The 23,888-nt window shown below is 35.8% G+C and overlaps 1 protein-coding gene across 1 annotated transcript in view; it reads right to left on the reverse strand.

Moving 5' to 3' along the window:
• Positions 1-19,228, reverse strand: part of GRK4 (G protein-coupled receptor kinase 4) — a 28,303-nt gene extending 9,075 nt beyond the window's left edge. Inside the window, exons 1-9 of the mRNA XM_009285382.2 lie at positions 19,150-19,228; positions 18,321-18,433; positions 13,720-13,797; positions 12,434-12,534; positions 10,983-11,075; positions 9,537-9,600; positions 8,618-8,758; positions 5,714-5,904; positions 160-197 (exon numbers count right to left, since the gene is read on the reverse strand). Coding sequence (XP_009283657.1) covers positions 160-197; positions 5,714-5,904; positions 8,618-8,758; positions 9,537-9,600; positions 10,983-11,075; positions 12,434-12,534; positions 13,720-13,797; positions 18,321-18,433; positions 19,150-19,201 — 871 coding nt within the window. The 5' untranslated portion in view covers positions 19,202-19,228. The remainder of the gene's footprint in view (positions 1-159; positions 198-5,713; positions 5,905-8,617; positions 8,759-9,536; positions 9,601-10,982; positions 11,076-12,433; positions 12,535-13,719; positions 13,798-18,320; positions 18,434-19,149) is intronic.
• Between the last annotated feature and the right edge of the window lie 4,660 nt (positions 19,229-23,888).

Raw genomic sequence — 23,888 nt, forward strand, 5'->3', positions numbered from 1 at the left:
TTTCCCCTACTGTCTAAAAAGCAAGGGCAGTTTTTTCTTTACTAATTAAAGTTAACATTTGTCAGTCAGGTCCCTTTTATTATGAAGAAATCCCTTTGATTTCTGGCACAGTATTAATTAGATTTGTAATTCCCAATTTCAAAATTAATATTTACTTACCACAGTCATCAAGGAGTATATTCTCAGGCTTCAAGTCTCTACAAATTAAAGAGAATAGAAATGTGAATTATACAAATGCAAAATTATTAGCCATCATCAAGTGCAACTGAGGCAACATAAGCCTTCATGGTTCTGATTAAAGCTATTTTTCCAGTTTCCACCTATATACAAAAAAAGTTGTGAAGTTGAGGACCTATAATACAAATAGTTTAACCACAGAACTCGTGAGATCCATTTTTTCCCAACTCTCTAATCCGCTTATATTAACAACAGCAATTAGTATTTCACAGATGAGAAACTTCCTGTACACAACACTAAAATCCTGATATGAAGAACCACCAACTTACACCCAAATTAGTGCTCATAAGTGAAAGACATTTCTCCTGAGAGTATCAGCCATACAACTCCACAATGGTAAAATACATCAGTGCTTGCTGCAGTTCGATGCTGACCCCTTGCTATATTCCATGCCAGGGTGTCAGAATATCAACAGAGAGTAATATTCCTAAGACTAAGCACAGGCTTAATATCATCCATTCAAACGCCATTCATTTAATTTAGACATGCAGCTTCTAAACCTTACTGAACACTTGTATCTAGTTAGGATTCTTTGCAATCAACTTTTTAAGAGTCTCTATCACTTTTCTGTAAACATTGAAGTTTCACATTTTTTTAGCTATTAAATGCTAGCAAGACCCAGGAAATAGCAAAAAGGGCAATTAATTCAGTGTTGCAATTCTGCATTTTATAGGCATCTTTTTGTACATTTTTAAGAAAAAAAGAAGAAACTCAATGGGATACTTGGATCTCCCTGCTGCCTCAAGGAAAATTTGGGGAGTCACTGAAGCTGAATCAGAAGCTGTTCAGAGGTTACTTCTAGGATTTATCCTCTAGCAGATGCTACCGAGAACATACATATTTTTATATATATAAATATATATATGCATAGAATATATGCATAAAACATACAATATATTTTATATATATAATTGTGATATGCATCAGAAAGTACGTGGACTGTAATACAGTCTTTTAGATTTATTCCACCATAAATATCGTAAGGCCAGAAATAAGCAAAAATCAGTACTTGGCTAAAGATTCAGTTATTAATGGAATAGATTATTAAAAACTATGTACATATATGGGTATATGTACAGTTGTAACAATAACAGTTATTCGTATACAAGCAGAAAAGACTAAATAATGTAAAAGAAGCAATTTTAGGAGAACAACTCTAGAATTTACATTCAAAATGAGAGAAATATACACACACATTTATTCACCAAGAAATCTGTATGCTTTTTTTCCCCAAATACTGATAAATTGATGCTCTGAAGTATGTGTATTCAGATTAAAGTTTCATTATTTCATGAGATTAACTGTATAAAGAAGTCAGCAAGACACTTTCCTCCTAATACTTTTAAGTCTAGGCAGTCCCCATAATGTTAATCATTTGACATTAGATATGAGATTACAATATCAGAGAAATCAGGAGAGATCAGAGTGAAAAAACAAAAAACAAAAAAACCCACACCCGTACCAAAAAAGAAAAAGAAAATTCAGCTCAAACTTTAGGTAGAAACACATCTAATTTAAAGCACATAATATATGCTCAGGTTAACTCAAGTAAACAAGTTTAAAGAGTTCCATCTCCAAGAAGGCTGAATAAATCCTAACCTAAAACTTAGTACTTACTAGCAACACCTGCTGCTTAATAGAAGCTAATTCTGTTCTGACATGATTTTGGTCGCTCAACAGTCAAGAGTAAAACTTGTTTCCAGCCAAAACTCCAGCTCTTTAATGCTATTGGTTTCTAGGCCTAGCCGTTTGCAAAGAAGTCAGCTTTTGGAAGCATTGAGCTGTAAATTCTAGCTCCGAGATGCTAGCTTTGGGGTATCAGCCTTCTCCCTCTTCCCTTCCTCCACCACAAGAGAGACCAGAGTTGCAGTTTCTGTTGGAATACACAGATGCTAGTCCTGCACTGGATAACAGCCTACTTGAGCTGAAAACTAAGCTCAGAACGAGAGCGAGCAATGCAATTCTAGCAACAGAGGCAGCAGTTTTCCTTTATGAAGCAGAGAAAGGTTGGAGGACTGCAAAGCTCACAAAACTACGAGGTTCATTAAAAAGAGTTAGATAAAAATTATATATTTATTTTAAATTGGACTAAACAAGCACTGGTCTACTTTTGCTATAGCTTACACCAACCTTCCTACAGAGAAAATTTCTGGATAAAAATCCTTCAGAGGATTTCACTGTAAAGATGTCTACTCCGAGCACAGGCATGAGGCAGGCAAGGAGCTACTTGGTTTATCCACTACAGCTTCAAGAGGTCTTTGAGCCTGATCTTTGACCTTCCAGGCACATTCAGTGGCGCTATGGGCACCTACATGAATTTGTGAGGAAAATCCAGGCATCCAAGCAGCTTATCTGATAAAAAACCCCTACCATTCTTGAGGAGTCAGGTAACTCGTGCAGGAAAACTCCAGCAATTAAGTCCCTTTTGGAAAGCAGGCACTTGTTCCCTATTCTGTCTTATACAAGTCCTGACTCTGCTCTAAGTATTATCAGACTTCTTACGGAGCAGATGGATGAATAGCTCACTACTGCCTGTTCCTGTTTGTTTATTTTTCTAATGTCAGCAACATACGGCAAGTTACAAATAGTTTCACAAGCTCCCATTGAACAAGCAAACTGGCTCAATCGCTATCACAGGGCAGTGCGGGGCCCTCCTTCCAGCTCCGCACCTGTTCTTTTAATCCAGTGGGAACTCCACTAACAAAATGGCACAACTGACTCCAGGGTCCTGCAGACAGCACTAACGCCACTGCTTGAAATTCAGTAATAACTGGTATAAAGACACGTGAAACACACAATGAAATTGGTGTTAACGGAGAGGAGAGTTAGGCCTAGTTTTTCCACTTTATGAGGCGTTTTGCTACTGATGGCGACACGTCCCAAATATAATAGATTTATAATAAATTTTAACATGACTGACTTACATTAAAACTGCCATTCTAGAACTGAACAAACTGACAAGATTAACTGATTTTACTGCTATCTGCTGACACCCGTCTGCACCAAGGATTTCTATTTTCAGAAGTTCTGAACTTCCCTTCTTCCACTGCCTCTACAGTACACTTTACTGTGAATATACAGATGGGTAGCCACAAAAACATGTTCTCAAGAAAATATTTTATAACAGTATGTTACAGAATTAAAGTCCGCTTTAACAGTTTAAGCTATTTGTCTAAAAAGAGTGTTTAAATCTCCTCCTTTAAAGCTGGAAAACAAATGCAGTAATAGATCTTGAGATATGGCAACAAGAACAAGCTCCAATTTCAGAAATTCAGTGGTCCTACCAGTATTAAATGCTTTCAAAATGACAGCAAAATAAGAAAAACATTGCTTCTGTATTTTCTTGCCCTGGAGAATGAAAAATACTAGTTACCATAATTTGGAAAAATAAATCATTGAATCAATGAAAATGTGCTTCATTATGTTCTCCCCCCCACAACAATATTAAGACTGGAGGTTGCCAGCATAACTTCTTTGGTGAGAATAAAATAATTATGGCAAATTTTCCCAAGCTTTCTGTTTCACTAATCATATATAATCACAGTATTGCTGCCTACGTGCATTTCCATTAAGGTGCCTGATAGAGAATTTTGATCGTGTAACATGTCACTGCAATTGGTGACATTCTAAAGACTTCCATGACCACCTGTTTTGGCTTCTTGACTTTAAAACTGTAAAATTTACAACTACGCTCCTAAATGCATGATACAAAAAGAAATACATATGGAAAAAACAAATCAAGACCATCAGGAAAAAAACTACCATTAGCAAAAGAGAAGAAACAAGACTTTGTTTTACAAAAAGCTGGTCATTCGATATTAAAAAGCACAAGGCTGAAAGTAATTCTACAGAGAGCATAAAATTATCCAAACATTTTCTAGTGTTAGTACTCAAGTGTAGTTGAGCTGACATGGTATAATTAAGAGTCTCTTTTCATCTGTTTACATACTGGGCAGGAACTCCCTTAGTATGTCCTACACGGAATTGTTTAAATAATGCCTTCAGGTATTATGATAATTTAAGCCCTTCTTTTTCCTCCAAGCATACAACTTATTCAGTTACTAACACATGTACAGGTAACTGTCTCTTGGGCCTTCATTTTCTTATGAATAGAGGTCTAAAAATAATTCCCATTCTTTAAGTAAGAGGCAATTTTACTCAGAGTTGGTTGTGAAACTGGTTTTTTCCTTGCTCATAAATTTAAGGCCATGCAAATTCTTAATAATTGGAAACTGATTACATGATAGCACAAAACAGGGCAGAGATCTAGACACCAAGACCACTCCAGAAAAAAACACGACCACTCCAAGATCTGGAATTACAGACAGAGAACACTAGGATTTGACATAACGTGTTTGAAGGTCGTCTTGTAGGCAAAGAGCTAACAAGTTGGGCTTAAACACAAGAGCTGTGGGGTTTTTGGTTGTTTTTGTTTTGTTTGGGTTTTTTTGGTTGTTGTTTTGCACTTTAAACAATCAGTTTTGTTTTCACTTGGACAATGTGAAATGACCTACTTGTAGCTGATCCATATGAGGAGAATGATGAGCAAGACCATTCATACTTGCTTCCCTCCTACATGCATGCCAAAACCTACTGTGTAACATTGCAAGATTGGCCAAATTCTTTAGGGAACCGCATAAAACAACCAGCATAAGCCTGATTTACTCTGTGGTTCTGCCACTTTCTGCTGTGTGTATGTTAGTCTTCTATATTGGGGAGGGAAAAGACTAACAGTCATTATATTAAAGTTATGCAGGGTTATACTTGAAATCTTCTTTGAAAACAAGTGGTGCTTGGTGTTACACACCAGAAAGATAAAGAAGGTGTTCTTGGTCCACCACTAAGTTTGTTTTGCTTGTTCTGTAATATTAACGCGTGCCGGCAGGGTTAAATGATGCACGTAGAGAGACAGAAAAAAGAAGTAAGATCATACAATCTCAATTACAATGCATGAGGCTTCTGACAGTTTCATTAATTCAAAAGCAATAAAGTGTTTATTGAAGGAACCTGAAATAAAAACAGAAGAAAGAGGGCAATATGGATTACAACTGACTTTTTACCCTCTTGGGCGTAACAAGCAATGCAGCAAGGGACTTCTATCTATAGCCTTCTGTGAACTTCTACTTTAGAGTGGGCAGGAATACAATCCCATGTTCCTAAAACTTATTTATTTATTTGAATTACTAATGAATTTGCTTTGTAAATCACCATGTACTATCATTTTACAAACAAACCTTGAATCAACTTTATAATGTTTTAGAATATAACGAATATCTAGACCAAAATTAACAGTAAGACGACAAATAAGATCCGTAATTCTGAAGGACACGCCATGAAAAGGACAACTAAACAATTTTTTTGCTTCGTTTACTATGAAGTTGAAGTATAAACTTATTTTAGTAGAAAACCATTAATACATTCAATGCCGAACAGACATGGAAAATTCAAGGTACCAGTGACTGTAGATGACACTCACCTGTAAACAATTCTCTCCTTCTGCAAATCCTCCAGACCACAGCACAGTTCTGCAGCATAGAAAATAGCCCTTTCTTCATCAAAGCCAGGATTTCCCATGTTATATATGTGAAACTTCAAATCCCCTCCATTCATTATGGTTAATACTAAACACAGGGCATCTTTCGTCTCATATGTATAGGATAAACTAACCTAAAAATGGGGCAGGGGGAGAAGACGACCATTACTCATTCGTAAACCCCAATACAATTCACAGCTCTTTTTTTCCTGTACAAGCAACATATGAATCCTTTTTTAAAACAAAAAAGAACAGAACAGCCAAGTAGAGAATCGTTCCTGTCCAGTACTGGAAGACACAAAGGAATTCAGACTAATTTGCATGTATACACAAAGCCTACATCACCATACAAAAGTTTAGTGACATATCTGTTTAGATACCATAGAGCTCCATCCAGACAATAGATTTATTGATGATGTCCCTCAGCTGCACGTTATCTGTATTACTCTTTGTAAAGATAACCTGTGCATATACCTTATTTTATTAATACCTCAGGAATTATGCATGGTCAAACCATCTTCCTGAACTTCTACAAGACTCAAAGTTGCCCTACATTAGAGAAACTAAAAAAGTTATTTAAGATCAAATGTGTAGTTTCTATTCCTCCCCCGCCTCCCCAAATAACTGCATATTTCCCTGGCTTAGAACTTGCCAACAGTAAAGGCTTAGTATAGCTCTTTAGTCTTTCTTCTCACTGTATTTGGAATGAGGTGCTGATAGGGAAGAAAGAACACCATTTTTTTTTTCCTTCAGGTTTTAGGTAAATGTTTTTAAAGTGTATTTAAAGTTTTAAAGCAGAGTTGTGAATTTAAAGAAAAACAATTTTAAAACAATGTAACATACTGCAAAATTTAACATATGTTGTTTAAGTTACAAACTCAGTTTCAATAGAAAAAGCTATGCTATGCTGATGATCATCTGGCAGGATCTTCAAAATTACCTACAGAGATTAACTAACTTGTACTGAAAGCAATGGGATTTAAACATACTTACCTAATGTAAGCTAAGTATAAGTTAGGTAAAAATCAGTAGGGTTTTTTTGACTCAATAAATGTATTTTTAAATGCAGTACAAATACATAAAGGCCATAACTCAGTAGTTCTTCCTTCAGAAGCATAAATCTAATACTAAATAATAAAATGAAATAAATATACAAATCAGCTACTCAGGGCAAGGGTTCCTATTTGGTGGTTTTAAACTGACCTGTCGAGCTATTAATGACTTCACTTGTAACACAGGCATGACAAATTATCCACCCACTTCCAACCCAGTAATAATGCAGGTTCTAGATCTAGCTCTTCTCTGTTGCATCAAAAAAAACATTGGATAGCAAGAGGAAAATAACTTACGCTCAATCCTATAAAGTGATTTCAAATTCAACCTTGATCAATTATTGATTTGTAATATTTACATATCTTGAAAAAAAATACTCAAAAATAGAAGTTTCACTCTTATCTCTACAACTAGTAATTTCTGGATCAATTCAGGTAATTTCTGGATTCCGTTTCAATCAATTCAAGCCCATGAGCCTTGTGAGAAAATAACATTAGCATATTTATACAAAAACATTATTTATAATCATTTAAAATACATTAATGTATCTGGCCAGCAGGTTCTTAACTTTTCTTTTAGCTGGCAGTATTCTGCAGGTTTTTTTTTAAATACATAGAGCTTATCAGAAAATACATACATATGTATTTTATACATACATATGTATGTATTTGTTTATAAATAAATTCCACTGCCCTCTAACACAGGTACTTTAAAATCCTCTCTGAACAGCAGTACAAAATTTATCAGTAAATGGATTTAAAAACAAAGCAAAATGCATTTAAAATTAACATTTAAATTACAACAATTCAATTAAAAAAAAATACATTACCTGGGGGAAAGTTTACCTGGTGTATCTTTGATCATTTTAAGTTATTTCACTGCTTAGTAATTAGAGCTACTAACAGACCATAACATGATAGTATCAGGTTCCACTCTCATTCTGTGGAATTTCTATTAAAAAGTTATGTTAATTGTTTCACATCCAAGATATCTCTTTAAGCCTTAATACACAGCAAAGCAATATAACTAACCTGAATCGATACACTAGTCAAATTTCATGTTTATCTTGAAATGTATAAGCAATAGAGTAACAAATACTATGAAAATACCTAAGGATATAAAAACTCTACTATTAAAAGTCACAGAAATACAGGATGTGCAACTTCTAATGGCAATTAAACGGCAGACTCTCATGAAGTCACCCCTTTGTAAGTGCATTTATGAATGACCTCCAAAAATGAAATCAGAAATCAGCATTAATTATAAGAAAATAGGCGTATGGGAGGGAAGAAGGGGGTAAGAGAAGAAAACCGAGAGCAATGCATTGGAAGAAAAGACAGAGAAGGAAAAATAGGATGGAATAAAGTATATGGAATATCCTCTTTATTAAACATAGACAAACATACTACTCAGTCATAGACTGCAGCAGAAATAGAATTTAAGCGATTATTCAAGTCTGAGTACTACAGAATAATCTATTCACCTTTAAACAGAGGACAAAGATTCAGTGGCATCAGCATGCTGAAACACAACCTAATGTTTTGGTTGTAAGTGAGAAATAAAGCAGGCCGACTAAAACCAATTCAATATTGGATAAAAAAAGCCCTCTGCACAGAACTACTCACAATCACACACAAAACATACTTCTTATTATAACAATCATTTATCTCAGCAGTCATGCATTCTCTAAATAATTAAAAAATGTCTTGTGCCCACAAGCTCCTGGAGGAGTCTGAAATGAAGCAAACAAAGCAAGACAAACTTCTGAGAATAAGATCAGAAGTAGATACTTACTACAAACCTACTATTCACTTTTTCTAGAATTCTTTTTTCATTTAGAGCCATTGATTCTCCTTTCCTCTTCTTTATTCTCTTTTTTTCTAGCTTTTTACAAGCATACATTTTTCCTGTTGCCCGTACTTGACAGGCACACACCTAAAAAAGAAGGAAGGTGTATCAGAGATGCTAGGGGTTTTTTAGAATTTTTTTCAAGGAAGATAAAATTTTATTTTCTTTTTTCACACTCTTGAGTGATCTCAGAAAATGAAGGTCTGTAAGCATCAATACAGAGCTTTCACCCATGAAACAACTTTGAAGGGTATAAAGGCTGTAACTAAAAGTTGTAACAGAAGTAGAAAAAGTGATTATACAGGAGCAAACCCATTTTTGTTGGGGTTGAATAGTTCAGTAAAACTGTGGATCTTGTGTTGGTGAAACACCTGACTGTGGTAACAGTATACGTCTAGGCAAGCAGGACAAAGGACAAACATCCACGCCATAATCAAGTGGGAGAAAGATAATGATAATTTAGTAACCCTCCTTCCCGTTCAAGATAGGGCTCTGATTAAAGCATGTAGGGGAAAAAAAAAAACAATGAGTTATAAACAGAATGAATAAAATCGATAGATTTTCCTATCAGGTTCATGAATATTCTACAAAATTATTAAGTAGAAACTACATTCTCATTGCCAAATGAAATTTCTAAACAGAAGCAACTGTTGTTAGTTAATGGAAGTTTTCTCCAACTTTGTGCATGACTTACAATACTGAAACTAACACATTAAAAGAAAGCAGTTTGGATTGACAACATTTTGCCAGGTGATGTGTCAAATGTAGATTGTTAGAGTCAAGAGTTAAAAAACTGCTCCTCCTCTGTATTAACCTTTTTTTTTTTCTTAAGGATTGCCTCACAGAAAGATACTTCTGTACTCACCTCTCCAAATCCACCTTTGCCTAGTACTCGATAATGCCTAAATGTGTGTTTGGTTACCGGTTGCCTGATTAACAGAAAGAAACAATTACTGCAACAGGAATTACAAGAGTTAGTAATCCCCTCCCCACCCCGAGGTCTGTCTTCATTTTCTCCTTCCTGTTCTACAACATCTCACTGAACAACAGTTGCCTTGACCTCATGAAGACAATATTATAATAAGCTGAATTTCAAATGAAAGGGGTGCTCTGATTAGAAACACTGGCTCCCTCATGTGGTCATCAGACATTCACAATAGCAGGAAGAAAAGCTGATCAATTAGGCCCCGAGTTGTTTATGGTTAGAGCCTTATCTGTTCTCATCAACCGTCAATTTATCACCTCCAGTTGTCTCCCTTAGCTGCAGTATGCTGACATGTAGGCTGCGTTTCAATGAGATCCTGCTTACAATACAGCATTTAAAAGGTAAACCATTTCTGATTTTGGTTTGCTCTTTGGCTTTTTCAAAAAAGAAAGAGTTGTGGTATGCAACAGCAGTTCAAGAGCCGAATTGTTAAGGTATTGATGTAGTGGAAGAGGAACAGATAACTGGAGACAGTAAAGGTGTCAGCCATTCTATGCTAAAACACTCCTAAACATGTATCAGAGCAGGGCTATTTCACGGTGGTGAGCTGGGGTTTTTTTGTTTTGTTTTAAAAGAGCATTCATTGTTAACGCAGCTTTGTTCTCAGGACAACAAATGGAGGTTCATTTGTTAGAGAATTTGGTTTAATTGAGTAACTTCCCTAGTTCTCTTCCTGGCTTTTGCTACTAATTCAGTCAAAGACACTGGATAATTGGAATTTACCATAAAATTAATGCTCAAGCACCTTAATGTTTGAATATGTCATCATGATACCCAGCAATGCTGAATTAGAATCAATTTGTACCAATTTCAGCCTTCTGAAAAAGTCTGGACGCTCATTTAGTATTGATTTAAAAGCTCAAACTAGATTCTGATATATACAAATCTTGCTGTCTTGGAATTACTAGATCTGTGTCTGTACCACCCTGAAAAATTGATTAGTTCCCCAGTCACCCAGTGGGTTATAAAACTAGATTAATCTGCTTATTAACCACTAATTAGACCAAGTTTGAAACTAAAGGATGATAGCATTCCTGAGAAAGATTGGTTTCCCATGCACACTTGACAGCCAAACATATATCCATATGATAATAAATTTGCATTTACCCAATACAAATTTACCACTTAAAGACTCCTGGACAGATGCTTCCGTTGGAGTATTGGCTCTCTCGCTGTCCCATCAACATCATCCTTTACATCTTGTCTTTCAGATCATAATTTCTTAGACAGGCGGTGTCATTTATTAGGGCTCTATAGCATTTCTAGCATAAGAATTGGCCACAACGTAAAGCAAAATTATAATGCAAACATTATAAATAAACTTACTTTTCCAGCCATTTCCACTGTAAAAAACGGGAAAAATACACACTGTCTTGGTAAGCTTTAAAAGGTCTTCTGCTTAGGTATTCATGGACAATTCTAGCAACAGGAAAATAAAATCAGTCTTATACTGAAAAAACTGATGAAGCAGAAGGTGCTATCAATCTATTAAAACCTATTAAATGTATCAATGAAGCTGTAGGCAGAAAAACATTGTCACTGTGCTCAGCAATGGTTTTAGCCTAGATGTCTCACAAAGTGAGTGCCTGTCACAGAAAACTGTTTCTGTCAAAACACTAGCGAATGCCAAACTACTGTTACTTATAGTAACTAGAAAGTTTGACCTCTGCATTCTCATGAAGTGTCTTCAAGCCCACCTAAACATCAGCCTCTCAGTAGCTACGCAATGCATGTATAACCCCACAAATATGTCCTCTGAAAGATATTTACAGAAAAGTATCCACAAGTTTTCATACATTCTTTGGAGACTGGTAAGTAAAATTTTATTCTAGGACTTGAAATTGAAATACTAAATGCCGTATCCAAACCTGGACACCAGCTACCTTATAATTCCCCTTAAATTAAATACACCAAGGGGGTGGTGGGAGGAAAACAAGTAATTCAAACTGTATTCAGATATTTATTGGACAAAGGAAAGGAGATGACCTACATGACAGATCCTCCATTTGAGACATGTTTTACTAGGTGTTCTCACACATCCCTTTCAATCTTATAATCTCAGGTTGTTATAAAGTATGCTTATTTTTGTTGCCAGGGAGATGACCCAAGCAGTGACAAAACGTGTTGTAATCCTTCAGACATGATCAAGCATGCCTTGAAGAACCAGTAATATTAGAAACATAAAAGCTTTAGAAAGACATGCAACACTGGTAAACATGTACTGTCCCTCCAAGAAAAGCCTTCCCTGCTGCTGCTGTGTGAAATACCACTTCATGACTTCAGAACAAAACCAAGTTGTATTTGTTTAACTATCACAATCGATCCTCTAATCAGCCATCTTAATGGAATATAACTGTTGGCCTCAGTTGAACCTGTTTTCAAGAACCATAAATTGTGTAACATTATTCAGAAACCTTTCAAGCTCCAGTTCATAACTTCATATTTTTCTAAGTACCTTTGTCATGGAAGAGAAGTCACTCAAAAGGTAAGATATAATAAAGAGAAATACTATTCTAACTTAAAGAATACTTGGTAGCAGATAATAGTGTGATTTTATGCAAAAATAGCATTAAAGAAAAAGCTCTGCAAAAGTCAAACATCTACATCACATCTGAAGGAAACCTAGTCCTTTAATAAGTCTGTTCCAAATTTCTTACCTACACTCATTTCAGAGACCAAATACTCCTGGGTGTAACAACTTCACCTTTCACTTCTCTCAGAAACACACGAATTTCTCTTGTGATACTCAAACTTAGCACTATGCATTTTTAACTTACCTAGTACAATCCATAAAAAGATCCTTAGAAGGGTTCTTTTCCAGTCTTGCTTTACATTCGTTTACTGTTTCCTGAGGTATTTCTGGCAAGTGTGCTGCAGACTTTACATAATTAAAAAAGAAAAAGGCAACAATGAAAGCAATTTTGTAAATCAATACAACGAGTAAAAGTTCTGTATTCAAAGTGAAATGAAATCTGCTAATACAGGAAAAGGAAAGGAATAGTTTGTCTAAGGAGAAAACCAAGAAAGTCATATTCAGGCAAAATTTTTATTTGTTCCCTATTACAGAAAAATGCATTGAAAGCTATTACAGTTATTTACTATTTCAATATCCAGGGAAACAAACTTGGCAATAAGTCAAATTTCTTTTTCTTTCCATAAGTCTACCACCACAAAAGCAAATTATCTATTTGTTTTGGCAGGATGGAAGGAAGGGGAAAGAAACACACGCACAATTTGGGAAACTATTTCAAACCAGCCCAAAGAAATCTTTTTTTTTGCAAAAACTGCATGTGACTTATGGTAGTCCCAAAGAAATTATCAGAAGACGTGGCAAACTTGGAGTCTATCTGCTTTTAAGGCATCTGCAAGACCTTCATTTGGCGTAAAGCTTTCTCCAGATGACCAAAGTGAGAGAAGCAGAAGGAGCATCTATTCATAGAAAGCAAATGTCTAATTATATATCCACAGAAAAGCTTCTATTGGATACCAAAGAACAGACTCTTAAAAATCAACCAGTGAGATCTAATATATGCAAAAGATCAGCTATTAATGATCTCCATGCAAAATACAGAGAAACAGAAGGCTCTAGAACGAAACAAAACAAAACAGCATTTCACTTTGTGAAAACCTGCAGCAATTCTGAAAATTTACAGCGAACCAACTAAGGCCACACACATGCTGAAAGAAGCACGAGAATTTCAAGAATTCCTCATTCTCATGTCTTCAGACTATAAAACTCTGAGTTAATTTGTTAATAAGTTTTCTTTAGATGCTAAATGAGTTTGTTTAAAAATATATCTTTACTTGAGACCAGTATTTTAATTAGAAAACATAGGAGAATAAATCGTAACAGTAGTAGTCTTAAAGGCAGGGATCCGTCAAGGTTTCTGCTTAAGTTGATAGTTTCACAATTTTAGAAGGCGGTATACCTTTCAGAAAGACAAAAATGGGACTAATGAAGTTTGAAAGTCAATTTACTAAAAACAATGCAACCACTTAGATCTCTACTTATCTGACATTTACAAAACACTTGAGACAGTATTTTGCAATATAATATATTTACCCCATTAGTGAAGTACGTCTCTAAAACTTTCAGGCCACAGTCTATACGCTTTTCATCTGAAGATACCTCATATTCTGCCTAGGGGAATAGAATTGAAAATTAAATTATGCTCAGAGCTATTTGGCACTACAGACTTTTACATGATGCTAGGTAAATTTTGTCATGAATAACACAATGCTCCGAATTTAAAAGGAACTAAAGGCTCTCATTGTTTAAAATCTATTTAAAGATTTTTAGGCTACATAGTGAAACATGTATAAAGAACAATCTTAAGAAAAAAAGCACATGGAATTTAACTTTTGGAAAACATTCAAAAACTAACAATTAGTCTAAATGCAATTACAGAAACTGCATCCTAGAGGTTAAATTAGATCAATTTCAATGAAGTAGTATTTATGTAGTATTGTAGGACAGAATGATCCAGATGGGAAATAATTAAATAAGACTACAATAATCAGCTTTTTCTTCACTGTATTTTTTTTTTCCTTCATGTATTTTTCTTTACTACAGTCTTGGGTAAAACCGGGATAAAACTACTACTTTCTACAAAGTCATGTTAACTGGAAGTAAGTGAGATCTAAACCAAACCCTACTTCATTCTTTGAGAAAATAAAACTGAGTAGATAAAAAATTTTGTGAAGTTTTTGACTTAGTAATATATGGTACTGTGATGTAGAAAAAGACCATTGTGCAATACAGCGCGTTTTGCAGATAAACAACTGGCAGCTGAATAGAGCTCCAGAGGTAGCTCTTTGGGGGAAAAAAACCCAAACCATCAGATACTGGTATTGAAAAACTCCAAGGACTACTTACTATTAATAATTTTAAGGAATAATCTAGAAGCAGACATCAGAAGTTACAACATTTAAAGATAACGCAGAATCTGAGGAAAGATGAATTAGAAAAGAGCAATCTCAAACAGCAACCCATATTAGCTTCGTAAGCTGGGCCAGCTCAATGAAAGCTTATTTCATATCTCAGAATGTAAATGCATGCACCTAGGAACAAAGAATATATGGCAGACCTCCAGAATGGAGGACTGTATCATACAAAACAACAGTTTGGCATATTGGGACAACAATCATTAAGAACCTCATAGGAAGTTCCAAGTGATTGATCTAATCAGAAGAGAAGTTACGTGCCTTTACAAAGAAAACTAGAACGCTGAAAAATGACAGTTCAAGAACCAAACACACACACACAATACTGGAAGTAACAGAATCCCTGAACTCCAGTTCAGCAATCAATTGCAGCTAACCCACACTGACTCACTAGTAAGTCATCAACATCTTTTTTTGCTGAGACATTATGGTATCAACTGCTTCAGCACAGTACTCAAATCGATAAACAATTGCAAGCCATTGGTTTTGCTACTTCAATTCCACAGCAGTCAGTCTAATGGTAAGGAATTCTTCTGCAACTACCAAACAGCCTGAGCAGGTCAGAGAAGTTAATCAACCACAGCAGTGCACTTACGACCTTTAACATTATCAATTATGCCAAAGTAGTCACTAATTTAATACAAACAGTTAGGCATACTGTTTTAAGCAGATACTGTAATTTAAAAGGAAGTTTAAGAGACAGCCTCGTCAACTAATTTCTGTTACAGAGCTTAAGAGGGAAGTTTGAGCTGTCACCCATTATTTTTCATACTTGAGTAACCTTGTCCCCAGCTAGTGAAATGAGTCACTAGATGATTGGATAACTGTAATTCCTCACTTTAATTTCTGTCACTTTTATTCAATTATTTCTCAGCTCTTCTTTCTGTAAAGCCAAGCTGACTCCAGACTTTAAGGTCACACCTTCTCAAGAGTTAAAGCTTACCAGTCTTAGTACTCAGTACAGATAGACAACATATCATTGTACTACCTTGATTTTGCCGTTTTGGCCTCCTGAAATCACATTGCTCCATATAAGAGAGTCAGAAAACTCTTTTAATTATGACGCAAGGCTCTTGGGACTATGGCATTTTATGCCAGAAAGTTTATTTTCAGAAAGATTAAGTCTAAAATTTATTTAAAATAAAAAAAATTTAAAAATTGGCAAAACCCAAGGTAAAAACCCCACAGCCTTAGCCTTCCCCTTCACATTACTGCCTTACAAACAAAACCAACCAAAAAACCCTCAACCCCACCCCCCAAAAAAACCTCAAACAAGCTTGCTGAAGTCCAGTCCAGAAAGGGAATCAGGCTAACTCAGGAACTATCTGTAAGAGATGGTAGGTATTTTATCTCACTTCCTTGATCAAGACAGCATGCTAGCTTTCCCGTCATGAGAGTCACCAATTAGAGATTATCTTAGCTCTTAAGAGTCTTCTGTTTCAGTGATTCCCAAGCATACTTCTTCACCATGATTTTTCAAATGGAAGTTAAAAAATTAAAAAAAAAAAGAGGTAAACTGTGAAATCATCCCTTACATCAGATTATCTCATGATATGACAGTCTTTGTTAATTCACAGAAGTGTTGCAATCCATATAACGTTATAGGTTGCATATTTAAAAACAATTCAAAATTTTCAGTTAGTGTAAAACACAGTTATTTCTTAGAGACAATTTCACCTGAAAAATGACATTGTTAGAGCAAAGACATGCCTGCCTTACAGTCATGCCTAAGATTTTTTTTCTCCTTTGTGCTGCCTAAGATTCTGCTACTTCTTATCTAAGCTTTTAAGGATTAAAAATGTGGACAGAAGTTGTAACCATTAAGGGTACATCCACAGTTGTCAGTGGTCTCCCCATTGTGCGATGCTTATTAAAGGCTCTGGTTTACATTCACTTCAGGATATTTAGCTCCATTGTTCTGGATTTCCATTCAATCCATTCTATGTCTCCAACTGTCAAATTGGTCTCTGGAACTTGGTGCTAGAACAGCTCCTAAGAGTCACAAAAGTATGGTGAAACGCACCTGGGGAGTAAGCCTAATTGCACAAAGATTCACTGGCAAATATAAGGCAATTCTACTTATTTGACACTAAAGTTCCTTCTTAGCTGATCAAGTGCCTCAGTTTATACTCCCAGAGGGGGAAGGAAGATACAGTGAAGTAGGGGGCACAGCAATAATCCCATCTACTTCCTTACACCCTGCACCTCTCAGAGGCATCTTGCATTCTGAGATTGTATCTTGGGACTCATGTAAGCAGCAGCATAATTTGACCGTCTTCTTTGGTCATTTGTTCCCTGAATATAAGAACAAAAATGGGTGGGATGAGGAAAACAGTTCTTTTGGCAGCAATGTCAGTTTAAGACTATATCTCACTGCGCTTGGATTAACTACGAGGGACAAAGACTAAAAAGCTCTGAGCTATTTTTCTCTCCTCTTAAGGACTGTTGTGTGCCTGCCTACTCTTCTCATTACTTTCCCCCTCCCCACGAGGGTTTTGTCTGAGGATTTTTTACAAAACATGGCTGAGGGCACACTTCCTTCCTCCCCTCATTCTTTAGTGTTAGATACCAAGACGCAAATGTATCAAGACAAAACACTTCCTTTTCCCGTGGTCTTTAAAATCTGGTTTCTCTCCTTCCATAGATGGTTCCCTAAATTTCCATCTCCACTGTATTTTTTTTAATTAGCACATTCTGTCTAGCCTAGGGCTTCCATGCAAGTTGCAACATTTTCAAGTCTATGTTTACAACATTTTCAAGTCTGAATATCGTAAGTAATATTCATTGTGCGCACATCCTTTTAGGCTCAAGAAGCCAAGCAGCATGTCTTCCTAAAATTATTTCTTTCATTCCTATCATGCCCATTTTTGTAGCTCTGACCATACCAAGATGGCAGAGATTTTATAGTAAATATTAAATATCTTCCTTTAAGTAACAGAGCCAGAGTTTTTTGACATTCACCAAAAGTTACAGCTTTAGAGTTGGAAAAGACTAAATCTCACTATATTTTCATGTATGCAGCATTAGTGCACAGATGTGTTTAGACAAAATTAGTATTTTATAAAATTGTTGTGTGTTAACTCTGGTAGGCAGCTGAGCCCCACACAGCCGCTCACTCACTCCCCCCGCAATGATAATCAGAAGAGTAGAAGTGAGAAAACCTGTGGGTTGAGATAAAGACAGTTTAATAGATAAAGCAAAGCTGCACGCACAAGCAAAGCAAACTAAGGAATTCATTTGCTTCTTCCCATCGGCAGAAGTTTAGCCATTTCCAGGAAAGCGGGACTTCATCATGTGTAACAGCTACTTGGCAAGACAAACACCATAACTCTAACTTTCCTCCTTTCTCCTTCTTTCCCCCAGCTTTTATTGCTGGGCATGACGTCATATGGTGTGGGATATCCCTTTGGTCAGTTGGGGTCAGCTGTCCCAGCTGTGTCCCCTCCCAACTTCTTGTGCACCCCCAGCCTACTCGCTGGTGGGGCAACGTGAGAAACATAGAAGGCCTTGACGCTGTGTAATCACTGTTCAGCAGTAACTAAAACATCCTTGTTATCAACACTGTTTTGGTCAAAAGTCCAAAACATAGCACAGCATGAGCTACAATGAAGAAAATTAACTCTATCCCAGCCAAAACCAATACAAAAAATAAACTTTTTACAAACAAAAAAGTATAAGCTCTTGCCTACTGATATCTATCTCCAATTTCTCACTACTTACCACTGCATCCAGAAATTCAATGCATCTTTTCAAATCTGGTCTGGAATCACAGAACTGTCTGAAGAGAAGTCTTCCTATCGGCTGTTTGTCACAAAGCTGGTTATAGTCTCTTTCTGAGAAAGAAATAATAAGTAAATATCTTTATTTTTATCTTTGTCATAGCATGGTCCTTACTCCCATTTGAGAATAGGTCAGAAAAACATTACAAAACATGGCTGAGGGCACACTTCCTTCTTCCCCTCATGTACTAAAATGTAAAGATTTTACATTAACATATTTAGCAAAGACATCAAAAACATGCAATGATCCCAAAGAATAGTGAAACACTCACTTCCAGACACATTTGTCTCTTATAGACTATCACATTTATTAAAAACACATAGAATGATATGGTTAAGTTTCATTTAGGTTGGGGGTTGGAAAGCAACAATACTGTGAAATAGCAATCCCAAAGCAAACAAGGTTGTTTGGAAAGAAGGAATACAAGATAATTTTTTAACCTTTTCTATTATTATTACAAGACATTAAGAAAAAAAGTGAAATATATTATCACGTTATTCAAATTACAACATGATTTCTTTTTCTAATTCATGGCTTTGTAATTTTATCCTTTAGGAGCAGTTTCTTTTAACAAACAAGAAGCTGTGATACAGCTTTTATCTTCTCATAAATTTATCTTCTCATAAACTCTCCATCACATTAAAAGTCTAATAGCTTTTTTTGCTAATTAGCATTCAGAAGCAAGACAGAATCCTCTCAGTTAACACCACCAAACTCTTACCCTTCCTTCTCAAAAAAAATCAGACAGACCATTCTACAGGACACCTACCAATTGAGCATCTAATACCTTCACAATGACTAACAGGTGGCAACTTCAGCATCTCTTTCCATTTTTTACTACGCCCACTCCGTTTGCCTAGAAGAAAAATATGAGTAATGTAAAACACAATACTATGTCAGAATAAAATCAAACATAACATTAACAGCATAAAATTAGTTCACCTCTGCACAGATCTGTCAGATCGGTTTTCATGCCTAGAAAGAAAAATCCATCTACAAGGATATCCAAACCAGTAACAAACTTGATATAGAAGAACTTTTATATGAAACACTAACAAATGTAGTGCGTATTTGCAAGACAAATCTTTTGCATTTTGACTGTGCATACAGAATATCTCTGCAGAGACAAGGCAAATATCTAGGTATTCTGAAAATTACAAACAAAACTGAACCATCAAAGACAGAAACTGAAAAAATTGAGAATTATCTCTCAACCATGGTGAAGAATGGAAGACATTAAAGTTGAGCAACAAAATACATTAGAACAAAGTTCTTAAACACATTTTTGGATAACCAAGTTGTACATAAATATTCTCTTTCTTTTTTAAGGGCAGTAATAGTAATAAGAGTAGATCCCACTAATAAATGAGTGGGCATTGCTCAAATACACACCATTTATTCCATACTATAGGAGGATACAGGATATCAGGAAGAACTTAGCTGTTGTAGAATTCAGATCTTTTCAATGCTTCCAATTTCACAGCACTAGTATTAAACTGATTTAAAAAAAACTACTGCAGTATTTTTCCCGTTGTTTCTCAAAAAAATCTCTCTGTGCTCCATTTTCTATGTTAAATTGGAATTTTAGCACATTTTTTTACTACTGCAGTATTTTTCCCGTTGTTTCTCAAAAAAATCTCTCTGTGCTCCATTTTCTATGTTAAATTGGAATTTTAGCACATTACTTTGACCTGAAGAAGCCAATTCCTTTTACAGAAGAAATGCATACTTATCAAAAATGCAAAGAGATAGACACAGGAACATATATATATTTTTAATTGCAAAACATTTCAGCGGAAGAGTAGTTTTTGTGCTGCAAAATATTTTAGAAGAAGATTTTACTAAGTGATATGGCCAGATGCGTTTCCACATGACAGAACAGTAGCAAAACGGCACAGAAACTTTCTAACTGTACCAAAGCAGTACATACCGTTAACCACAATGGGAGAGAAAGGAAGGGAGTTACCCTATGTAACCTGAACAGAAACCAAGCAGCAAACTACTCAACTCTTTCAGAATTAAATTGTTAGGGAGAAAGGAACTAACATCTTCAGAATAATAAAATAAGTATTTAAAAAAAACCCCTCTTCACCAAAACATACAGCTTCTTGAACAGTTCCACCATTGCAGTCAGAACAGTTCTAGCTTAGTGTACCTTAGCTCATATCAAATTTACATTATCTTTGCTAACAGGAACATTGACGTCTCACTGTGCTGCTGCAACAAAACATTCTCAACTCTACTAGAAAAGTAAACAAATAAGGAATACAAAACTTTAAAAAGCTGGCTTGCAGAGATTGTTTGAATTGATACCTACTCTCTAAAAAACCTTCTTCTGCACTTTATTTCCTAATGTTGCTTTGTAAGTCATTCGCCTTCCAAAATATTTTAGAACACAAATATATCGAATCTACTTCTCCCTCTCATACCATACAGTACCAGAACTAATCATGAAGCTGTAATTACCAGCATCATTAAAACAAACTCCCACTATTTTAACACAATATTTCTGATGTTAAACAGAATTTGAATATATGCTTGAAGAAAATCAAACCACACAGAGCAAAGAGATGCATTTCTAACAGAACCGAACATGAACAAAAATCAAGGAATACTAACATGGATAGCCTGTACACATACATTGAATGGAAAAGGACTGGGTATAGATTATTATGTGATCATGAAAAGCAATGGACATAAGCATCAACGTAATTTTTAACCATGCAACTGAAAAATAAGCTAAGCTGCAAGGTCCACAGAAGTTAAATGTCTTTTGTTAGAAACTGCTCAGAAAGACTCATTTGTGCATGACACGGTACAATCAGTATTGACCAAGAATGATAAACTGACCCAAATTCATACTGCAATGCTGTCTGGAAAAAGTAAAACTGAATTGTGATATACACCAAGTATTTCATCTTCTGAAGCACAGTCAAAGAAAAACAAAGCAAAAAAAACCCCAAAACCCCAAACTGAAAAAAGAGGATCACTGGTGCATTATACTTCAAGTCCAACACAAGAAAGTCTGCTGTATTTTGCCCCAAATATTTGGCCAGTTACTTACCATGTCACCATTATGAACTTCACTTTACAAAAAGAGACCACATGCTAGAATGCAATTGAATTCGCCATCATATAGAAGTCAATAAAGACTATATATAATTTATTAATGATGCACAAGAATCAAGTGCTTAGGAGTATCAACTAAATCAACATGCTCTCTCTTTTCTCTAAACTGATTGTTCCTACATTTACAGCAAATGCACAGAAAAAGTCTGTATGTCCCAATAATGTAAAGAGAACGCATGACCTGCATCATTTACAGATAAATTAGCCATTTCTGGTAAAAGTTATGGGAGGAGGCCAATTTGTTTGTCATATTATTCCCTAATTGCAAAATTCTTTTCCATTTCCGAGGCAGTTTAAAAGAAGTATCAAATCAAATTATAATAGTTGTGGTTTGTAAGTGTCTTAATATTGATTTCAGAGCTTCTATTCTGGATCTCATTCTAAAATACTTCAGATAAAATTCTTCCAGAAAGATCAACAGCTTACTTTCCAACACAGCAGCAACAAAGCCATTAGGTTAATCTGCTTTATGGTTGACCTATGTGGTTCAGATGAATTACCACTTTTGCCTCTTTCAGATGTAATTGCTGGCTAGAACAATGTCCGACTTGAAGTGACTCATCTTTTACAAAGAGAAAGGTGGATGCAGCAATACACCATTACAGTGAAGAAACACTGCAATTACATTTTCAGGTACATGAGAACCTTACCTTCTTCTCCTCCCCAAATTACTTCTTAGAGTTAGAATTTCAGCATTTACCTCTTTACATGTTTTTCCTTCTTAAAAAGATACATACTAAATTCAGTTAGGTCATTGCATTAGAATATGGATGGGAAAGATGTTTAGATGTTTTTATTTTTCAACTTTTTTTTTTTTAATGCCAGAGAAACATTTGAAAAACTTTGTAAGGCAAGGTGGTTGGCTTATTCATCAGTAAAAACACAACTAGTTGCAAAAAACGAAACTGCTGTGGCAAAACAAAGCAATCTGGTATAGAAACAGATTTAGACAAATAAGACTATTTTCAAGTCATCAGATGGAATTCCCACAGCCACAGTGATCTTCCTTACAGACAGGATTTGTAGCATGACTCTCATTTCACTGAGCACAATGTTCACTGAACATTATTGGTCAGTCTTCCTTGAGATAGAAAACTTGGATTCTGTCCTATGGAGTGAAAATAGTGAGAAGCATCGTACTATCTTTGGCTAATAAATGTACACAGACTACATGTGGTAAGACTCAGTGGCTACTACACTGACACTGAGATTCTGCCACTGAGTTCTTCAGGGACCTCTGTGCTTCAGCTTTCCTGCCTGTAAAGGGCAAGCAACATATCTCTGTGGTTGAGAAGCACGCAGCTACGTAGCACTAGGGGTGCATGATTGCTACAACATCATTCTTGCAAAACTGATTCCACAAACCAGACTGTCAGATACTAGCTGAGAAATTCATACTAGACCACACCCAGATAAGCTCTGAGAGCATAAAACTGCAACAAGATGACCTACAGCATGCCTCTAACTGTATAAATCAATCAATTGGTTCAACGAAAAATGCAAAAGAATTGATGCAGAAGCTCTGTATCACCTACGCTGAGATGCATGAGAATAATCTGGGTACATACACTGTCTTATAACACATCTTTCCCACAGCAGAGAAAGTTGCAGGCAAGTTTCCTAACAGATTTTGAACTCACATGAATTCAAATCTTCTCCTACTTACAGCCACATTTTCCTTCAAACTGCTCATGATAAGGATTAAAACCCTTCACTGAAAAATTAAAACATTCCTGTCTAACTATGGCCTTACTCTACAAAAACATTTGTAAACACTGCCCACTAAGTAGCAAATATTGATGGTATGCCCTTACTTTGCAAGATCCACCTTCAGGACACAAAACACTGCGGAATTGATACCTCAGGTCTTCAGATCAGAATGATAACACTCACTTCAGGCTAGGAGACAAGTTCACACATACCATCACTTGAGGAAGGCTGTCTTGCTTCCAGTTCCAGAGACAGCTCATACAGTACTGCTTTATGGGGTCTCTGCAACCTTCTCCATTGCGCACATCAGATACATTTTTTGACATCTCAGTTCCTTGAAAAACAAGCCTGGTCACAGCTTAACAACTAGGTTTAACAGAGTGGCATCTCTTTTATATGGAGAAAGATTTTTTCCAGAAGTATGATACATATAATCTGGCTGGCCCTTGGCAAGTTTACCAGAATCACCTAGCTGAAAATTCAGGTTTCAGCGCAAAGTAGGCACCTAACTCTTCAGCGTTATAAAGGCCAAGGCACTTCTGAACACAAACAGAAGCAAAAATGCAAGCAGTTCAATAAATAAACACATAAAAGATACCTATAGATTACAGATTGTTATGGCATTTTTAAGATACTATTCCTCACGCTCCTGGATTTAAGTGCCTAGAG

This window comes from Aptenodytes forsteri, unplaced genomic scaffold (genome assembly GCF_000699145.1).
Source record: "Aptenodytes forsteri isolate BGI_AS27 unplaced genomic scaffold, ASM69914v1 Scaffold88, whole genome shotgun sequence".
Taxonomy (NCBI): Eukaryota; Metazoa; Chordata; class Aves; order Sphenisciformes; family Spheniscidae; genus Aptenodytes; species Aptenodytes forsteri.